This window comes from Saccopteryx bilineata, chromosome 6, assembly GCF_036850765.1.
Source record: "Saccopteryx bilineata isolate mSacBil1 chromosome 6, mSacBil1_pri_phased_curated, whole genome shotgun sequence".
Lineage (NCBI taxonomy): Eukaryota > Metazoa > Chordata > Mammalia > Chiroptera > Emballonuridae > Saccopteryx > Saccopteryx bilineata.
This window is the reverse complement of record NC_089495.1, coordinates 128,931,744-128,940,760: the sequence shown is the minus strand read 5'-3', so window position 1 is coordinate 128,940,760 and position 9,017 is coordinate 128,931,744. Positions and strand designations below refer to the sequence as shown.

Sequence of the window (9,017 nt, the reverse complement as noted above, 5' to 3'; positions counted from 1 at the left end):
CAGCAGACAAGGTCAGCATGGTCACAACAGGCTGACTGACAAGAGGGTTACTGAATCTTACTTCTGGTCCCTGAGGTTTGAAATCAATACTCGCCCCCAACTTGGTAAGCAAATCCCTCCCCAGCAGCGGGGCAGGGCATTCTGGTATGACCAGAAAGGAGTGCTGTACTTTTCCCCTCCCCAGGTCCATTGTCTTTTTAGTTGTCCATGAGCTATGCTGGCATCCATTTGCCCCCTGGACCAAGGATTTTTTGTTTGAGAGGGGACCCAGCTGGCTCTGCAGGGCGGAGTAAACTGCTCCAGTATCTACCTCAAAGTCGATTGGTGTCCCCTCCACATTGAATGTTACCCTGAGTTCGGGGAGGGGGTCCGAACTCCGACGCCCCTAATCTCCTAGGGCAAGGATTTCCTCAGTTTTCTTTTTCTTCTTCTTAGGGCAATCCCTGACCCAGTGTCCTTCTTCTTTACAGTAGGCACACTGGTTAGGTCCTAATTTTGGTTTTTGGTTTGGGCCCGAGGTACTATGCTTTCCTCTTCTATCTTGTTTCCCTACTACGGTAGCCAAAATTTTCGTTAACTCTTTATTTCTCCGTTTATCTTGCTTACTTTCCTGATCCTTACGTTCTTTTTCTAATCTTTGCTCCTTTTCCTCTGCTGTCTCTTTTATAGTATACCTTATCAGCTTCCTTGACTAAATCTCTCAGAGCCATGTCCTGTAACCCATCCATCCTCTGGAGTTTCCTCCGAATATCAGTAGCTGACTGTCCTATAAAAGCCATAGCCAGTGCCCTCTCTGTTTTTCAGACTCAGGGTCGAAAGGGGTGTACCTCCTATAGGCTTCTATTAGTTTCTCTAGGAATCTGGATGGGGATTCCTCTGGCCCTTGAATTACTTCTCTTACCTTAGCCAAATTAGTGGGGCATCTTGCTGCCGCTCGGAGACCCATCATCAGAGTCTGGCGATAGAGTAAGAGTCGCTGCCTACCTTCAGGCGTATTAGGGTCCCAGTTAGGCCGCCTCAGGGGAAAAGCCTCATCTATAATGTTGGGGAGTTGAGTAGGACGACCATCAGCTCCAGGAACCAATTTCCTGGCCTTGAGGAGAATTCGGTCTCTTTCTTCTGAGGTGAAGAGGATACCTAAAAGCTGCTGGCAGTCATCCCAAGTGGGCTGATGGGAAAACATAAGAGACTTGAGAAGGTCAGTAAGTTTGACAGGATCCTCTGAAAAAGGCGGATTATTGTTTTTCCAATTGTATAGATCTGAGGAGGAGAAGGGCCAATACTGAAGCGCCGGCATGTTCTCCCCTTGGCCGTCAGGGACAGGGGGTCTGAAAGGTCGAAGGGGCAGGGTGACGGCCACGTCATCTGGGTTTTGTGCTCTCCGGCTCCGGGTACCTTGGGCTGGACCCTCTACTGATGGTCCCCGTTCATCCTGATGTGGGGCCCCAAGCTGGGGGCCTGCAGTGCTGGCAGGGACATCCCTGGGATAGGGAGGTGAGAGTCTCGAATCAAATAGAATAAGGTCAGTTTGAGATTCAGGGAGAACAGAGGAGGGAAGGGGAGGATACAGGGATGAAGCAGGCGCCGTTGGCTCCGAAGGTTTGAGTGGAAGCATAGAGCAGATGTCTGGATGAGTTAGAGCAGGTCTGGGAGGGCCCGGAGTGGTGGAGAGGGTTATTGGAAGGGAGGGTGTAGGGGGAGGAAGGAAAGGTTGGACCCAAGGAGGAGGGTCATCGGCCAGGTCCTCCCAAACCCAAATATAAGGCTGTTGATCTGGATGGCCATGAGGTCCTGGATTGAAGACAACTGCTTTAACCGCCTTTATGGTGTCCTTGTGAAAGGTTCCAGTGGTCAGCCAACCTACTCTGAAGGTGGGCCGCTCGGAGGCACAGAAAGTCTGCCACTTGCGCTTCTTAACAAGAAGAGACAGATTATGGGCTCAGGCATCAACCTCAGACCAATGAGACGAAGTCAGGGACAGTGGGATGGAAGATTTCTGTCCCATTTCAAACCCAAAAAGACAATAACACACAAATAAGACAATAACCAGGACAATCACAAAGACGAATAGACTAAGCCGGCTGCGCCGTGAACGGCAAAATGAAACTAAAAATAAACCTAGCGGTCCGGACCAACGAGCTCGGTTGGAAACTGGCAACAAATCTACAGATTCTGTCTGAGACAGCAGATGGACTTCCAAGCGTCCTTGGTCGTCCTCACACTCCAGGGCGTCCCCCGGAGTCGTGGCCTGCGACCCCCTGACACGTCTGTCGGTCGCAGCCAGGAGGGACTCACGTCCCTGCCTGACAGCCACCGCCAGTTTCACTCACCAAGCATCAGGTGTGCGTCTCATGGTCTGTGAGGAAGCGGGATCTCGGTGGGACCTCCAAATGTTGACCGAGGGCGCACCACGAAGACTCTAGACCCAAGTGTGTGGGTAAAACAGAAGAAAAAGTTTATTACACTCGCGAGCGGGCTCAAGGCAAGGAGGTGGCCAAGAGCACTCTCAGTCTTTTTGCAAGGGCTTTTATACTTTGGTAGGCAAGCAAGCAACTGTTTACAGAAGCTGAGTTGGCAGTTAGTCGTTAACCCTTATCCTATCTCTATCTTTATCAGGAACACATACCTATTCGCGTAAGCAGGTTGGGGTCCAGCTGCCTCCTGTGAACTAGCTCTAAGCAAATTTCTAAGTAGTTTATGGTAGGGAGCGGTCAATTCCTGCTTTCTTTAATTTTAGTCAAAAGGTCAAGCAGAATTTTTCCACTCACGGTTACAGCCTTTATCTAAAGAAAAATTGGAGGCACTTAAACAACTGACCAAAAACAGCTAGAAGCAGACCATATAGAACCCTCTACTAGCCCTTTGAACTCGCCTGTGTTTTTATAAAGAAAAAGCAGGAGAATGGAGAATGCTAATGGATTTAAGAGCTGTTAATAAAGTAATTCAACCTATGGGAGCGTTACAACCTGGATTTCCTGTCCCCTCAGCCATACCTAAAGATTGACCTCTTATTGCAATTGATCTAAAAGATTGCTTTTTTATCATTCTTTTACAGATAGAGAGAAATTTGCCTTTATTATACCTTCTCCCAGTCACCAAACTCCAACAGAAAGATATCAATGGAAAGTACTTCCCCAAGAAATGCTTAATAGCCCTACTATGTGTCAAGCATTTGTAGATTAACCTTTAAAAGAGTTGAGAGAACAGTTTTCATCCTTTATAATAATACATTATATGGATGACATTTTATTTGCTATTTATAAGCAAGGAGAATTATCTCTACTGTTTTTACAAGCTAAAAAGATTTTAAAGGAGTTTGGTTTAATAATTGCAGAAGAAAAAATTCAAAAGACATTTTCTATTTAGTATTTGGGCAATACTATTGATAGAAATAGTATAATTCCTCAGAAAGTTCAAATTCAAAGAGATACATTATTCACATTAAATGATTTTCAGAAACTGTTAGGAGACATTAATTGGCTTTGTCCCATGTTAGATACCTCCACTTATCAATTTACTCATTTATTTGATATATTAAAAGGTGAATCTGATTTGAATAGTACACAACAATTAACAGCTGAAGCTTTGTGAGAATTACAGTGGATTTAGAAACAAATTTCCCAATGCTCAATTCAACATATAGATCCTACTTTGTCCATATATTTATTAATCATGCCCATGCCACATTCTTCTACAGGAATTTTATGGCAATAACAGGCAATAATTAAATGGATTTTTTTTTTTTTTTGTATTTTTCTGAAGCTGGAAACAGGGAGAGACAGTCAGACAGACTCCCGCATGCGCCCGACCGGGATCCACCCGGCATGCCCACCAGGGGGCGATGCTCTGCCCCTCCGGGGCGTCGCTCTGCCCCGAACAGAGCCACTCTAGCGCCTGGGGCAGAGGCCAAGGAGCCATCCCCAGCGCCCGGGCCATCTTTGCTCCAATGGAGCCTCGGCTGCGGGAGGGGAAGAGAGACAGAGAGGAAGGAGAGGGGGAGGGGTGGAGAAGCAGATGGGCGCTTCTCCTGTGTGCCCTGTAAATGGATTTTTTTTACCCCATAAAAGTACCAAGTGCCTACAAACTTATTTAGATATAATTTGATAATATTTTGGGGGCATAAACACCTTTGAGAAATTATAGCTCAGGATCCAGCTATTATTGTTGTTTCTCTGAAAAATACTAAATTTTAGATGGTTTTTGAACAGAACCTTCAATGACAATTAGGGTGTTGCTGATTTTGTGGGACAAATGGACAATCATTACCTCAAATCTAAACTCATTGATTTTCTTAAGAGAACAGCTTTTATTCTACCAAAATTGTTAAAGAGTCTCTAGTTCAAGATGACACTTATTTCATTGATGCTAATAAAGATGGCTTTTAAGCTTATTTTGGTCCACAATAGTGACGTTGTTTCTCGGGTTATAAATCCATCCAGAGGCTGAATTGTTTGCCATCCTTATGTTATTGTCAGATGTAGCAGACCCTATTAATAGAGTTTCTGATTCTCACTACTCTACCAATGCTGTTCGATTTCTTGAAACTATTACCTTATCTAGATCCTCTGTTGATACACTTTTTTCTCTTTTCTCTGACTTACAAAATATTATTCACACTCGTTCTAATCCTCTATATATTGTTCATATTGTTCTCATTCTAATTTACCAGGTCCTTTAGCTGCAGGTAATAAAATTGTTGATTAATTGCTTATAGGTAATATCTCCTCAGCTACAGAATTCCATGCACTTATTCATCTTAATTCTGCTGGACTTCGCAAAAGGTTTTCTCTTGCTAGACAACAGGCTCAAGAGATTGTGAGCCACTGCCCCACCTGTAGTCCTCTTACCATTATACCCTTTTCAGGAGGAGTTAACCCTCGTGGCTTGCATCCTAATCAGGTTTGGCAAATAGATGTGACTCATATTCCTTCATTTGGGAAACTCTCCTATGTTCATGTTTCCACTGACATTTCCTCAGGATTTTTATGGGCCACACCTGCTACTGGAGAACAAACACGTCATGTTATACAACACTTTTTAAAAATATTTGTTGTCATGGGCATCCCTTTGAGCGTTAAAACTAACCATGATCTTACATACACTTCCTCTGCGTTTTTCAGTTTTGTCAACAATAGCAAATTAAACATACAACAGGCATCCCTTATAACCCTCAAGGGCAAGCCACTGCTGAAAGAGCTCATTATACATTGAAATCGATGTTACTTAAACAGAAAAGTGGGAATAAGGGAGAAACCCCCAGTGTGGACAAGTCCTGCCAGGGGTGAGGACGATGGAGACACAAAGACCCAACTCTGGGGACAAGGTTCAGTGAGGCAGATCCACTTTATTCAGGAAGTAAGCTAGCTCATATACACAGGTTCAGCCTATAGGGTGTTACAGTGTGTTCCTCAAAGCCAATAGCTGAAAAGATCAGGGAGCTGCGTGGTTGGCACTGAGTCACTTATAGTGGGCGAGCTCCCTTCCTGGGTGTGCCCAGGAGGGTTCTGGGAGCTGGAGTATTCTCACAGCATTGCATCAGCCACAGCTGCTAGGAATGCGCTCTGTGCTCCACCCACATCACCCCTTCTCTCTCTCTCTCTCTCTTTTTTTTTACAGAGACAGAGTGAATCAGAGAGAGGGATAGACAGACAGGAACAGAAGAGAGATGAGAAGCATCAATCATTAGTTTTTCATTGCACGTTGCAACACCTTAGTTGTTCATCGATTGCTTTCTCATATGTGCCTTGACTGCAGGCCTTCAGCAGACCGAGAAACCCTTTGCTGGAGCCAGCGACCTTGGGCTCAAGCTTGTGGGCTTTTACTCAAACCAGATGAGCTCGCGCTCAAGTTGGCAACCTCGGGGTCTCGAACCTGGGTCCTCTGCATCCCAGTCCGACGCTCTATCCACTGCACCATCGCCTGGTCAGGCTCCCTCTTCTCTTTTAATTAAGGATAATTGGACTTGATGAATGACAGCTTGCTGTTGTTGTAGCTTCTGAATGCTACACATTATGCAATTGAACCCTAGTAGAGTTCTATACAACTATAATACCTATTATACTATATTCTAATAGATTAGCTGAATTAAACAATGAGGCAAGCTTCTGTAATGTTTGACTAGTTAGGAAATAGAATGGAGGTCTTAAACAGGGAATTCTTCCTAGGGGTCAGGATGTCATTTCCCTTCTAATGTGTTACAGAGACCTTCTAGGTGCTGTTAAACACAGTTCCATTTTGATTGTAAAAAATGGATGTAGATCCATGCATGCCCCCTTCCCACAAAGGTCCCAGCATCCAAACATGAAACAGATGGCTTGCCATGGGCTGCATACTGCATATGGTTGCATTCTGTCTCTCAGCCTCCAATGCCAAACTCCGAGGTTGATGGTCTATGCATTCAAGCCAGAGGCAATGCAGCAGTCTCTCCAGGGAATTCCTTCTCTCAGGAGTATTCTTAGATGTTCACCATACAGGAACAGGCAAAGAGGCAATCCTGGGAAGGCAAGGTTAGTGGGCGGACCCAGCTGTTGCTAGCTGGGGGAGGAGGGCTTGTAGGCCAAGTACTGAGTCTTGGTTGGTAGTACCGTTTTCAGCAAAGTCCCCCATAGTATAATTTTGAAGGAGAACCCACCTCTCCGAGGAGATGGTATTATTAAACAGGGTAAACTTAAGTAGTATTGGGTCACTGAGGTTATCCCATACAGTGCCATTTCACTGTTGGGATTCCCAGCCACCATTGTCACAAGGGAGACTAAGGGAGCAGTTACTGGAATATACTGCTGGAAATTGTGGGCTATTAACTTCAAAGGCATAATTATGCCAGGATGGGGAAAAGCAGCCCAGACATGTGGGTCCGCTCATGTCTGGGAGTCAGCAGTCACTATAGCACACACAAGCAAGAACAGAGCACCAGGGCCTGGGGTCAATCAGGGGCCATTCTCTGGGCCCACCCCATCAAAGCCTCCACATCCCCCCAGGTGATGGAGTGTGCACATCAGCCACTAGGTCATCTTCTGGAGTGCTGAGGACCTCCTCCCCTCAGGCATAGTTGGTGTGGAGGAGGCCAGGGCTGTGGCTTTGGATGGGTGAAGACTGAACCACTTAGTGGGTGCCCAAGAAACCTTATCAAGCAGGTCGGGGAGTTCCTGGGATCCAAATTGTCTGAAAAACACAGCATAACCTCTCCCTTGTGTTAGAAGAGGGTGTGATCCCTGCCACTGTGCCGTGGCTGGGTCCTTCCAGCATCATTTCAGAGAGAGGGGGACGGGAGAGAGAGAGAGTGAAAGATACAGAAAAATAGATAAGACAGACAGACAAATGAGGGGGGAAAAGAAAAAAGACACATGGGGGCGTATAGGCTGGCCCATGAGTCTGCAGCAAGAACATGTGTTGGAGTTAAAGCTGGGGTAGAAAATGGCATCTGACAGGCTCGGGTGGGGCATTGAGCCCCAGCAGGGAATGCGGAAGTAGCGACTTCCTCTTCTTCGGGTGGTGGAGCTGATGGTACAGTTTCTAATGTATCTAGTTTCGTTTCTGCACGCTCGGCTGCAAGTCCATCAAACTCGGTGGCCCAGCCCTTTTCTTCCTCTACAGGGGGAGGTGAATATGGAGGCAAGGGTTCCTCTGAAAGAGGAGTAGCCTATAGGACCTTAGGAACGTGGAAAGGGTCCTCAGCAGGAGCACTGGTCAGGCAGGCATGAGGCAGAGAGGAAAGGTTTGTCCCCCATGTACTTCGGCCAAACGGATGTGCTGGAAAGCTCGGGCCCAAGTATCTGGGTCCGAGAGAGGCGCATCCCTAATCCAGGGATTGGAACCAGAGAGGGTCTCCCAGTAAGTACAGAGATCCTTTTCACAAACTTTAACTCACCTACTCTGCAATAGGGCACAGAGGGCTCGAGCCTCTGGGGCTTGAGAGTGGGGGAGAAGGTTTCCCATTGCAGATGGTCACTCACCCATCCCTTGGATGCCAGTTAGGTCCCTGTTCGAGGCACCAGTTGTGGACAAGTACTGCCGGGGATGAGGATGATGGAGACACAAAGACCTGACTCCAGGGACCAGGTTCAGTGATGCAGATCCACTTTATTCAGGAAGTAAGTTAGCTTATATACACAGGTTCAGCCTATAGGGTGTTACAGCATGTTCTCAAAGCCAGTCGCTGAAAAGATCAGGGAGCTGTGTGGTTGATGCTGAGTCACTTCCTTATAGCGGGAGAGCTCCCTTCCTGGGTGTGCCCAAGAGGGTTCTGGGAGCTGGAGTATTCTCACAGCATTGCATCAGCCACAGCTGCTAGGAATGCGCTCTGTGCTCCATCCACACCCAGGATACAATTAGCCAGAGCACTTTTCACTTTAAAATTTTTAGACATCAGAAATGATGCCACTGATACAGCTGTAGAAAGGCACCACCTGAAACAGCCTTTAACTGGAAAGATGATAATGGGCAATGGAAAAAGGGGTTAGTTAAAGTATAGGGGTGAGGATTTTCTCTTATCTCCACAGATACGAGAGACCAACGGATACCTTCATTGACGGTATCCTTCCAGAAGATTGAAGCCGTGGCATGAGTCAGAAGTGGAAGAGAGGGAGATTTGACATCTTTGAGCCACCCGAAGAAGTGGAGAGACTGAGCCTAGAGCCAAATGTTACCAGAGAAGTAAAAGTGAAGACTACTGCGAAACAAAAAGCTGAACCGCCTACTTGGGGGCAACTGAAAAAACTTACCCAGGAGGCAGAAAATGTTTTAATTGGGACTAAGACTCCAAAAACGTCCTTGACCCTGTTTCTGGCAATGTTGGCTGTTGTGTCTGTAACAGTAAGTGGAACTAACTATTCTCACTAGTCTTATATTCCTAATCCTTTTTTAAATAGACCTGTTAATTGGAAAGACATCTCTTTTTCTGTTTATGTTAATGATTCTGTTTGGCTTCCAGGACCATTTGACAGCCGTGGACCCATAAGGCCTGAAGAAGTGTGGTAAGGTACCAGAGAACTGTAAAACTTAGTATTGGTGACACCATT

General features: G+C 46.1%; 1 protein-coding gene across 1 annotated transcript; it reads right to left on the bottom strand.

Annotated features, from left to right (window-relative positions):
- Positions 1-766: 766 nt before the first annotated feature.
- Positions 767-2,005, bottom strand: LOC136307714 (uncharacterized). The gene is given in 1 exon segment (XM_066234411.1): positions 767-2,005. A coding segment is annotated over 1 exon segment (1,239 nt).
- Between the last annotated feature and the right edge of the window lie 7,012 nt (positions 2,006-9,017).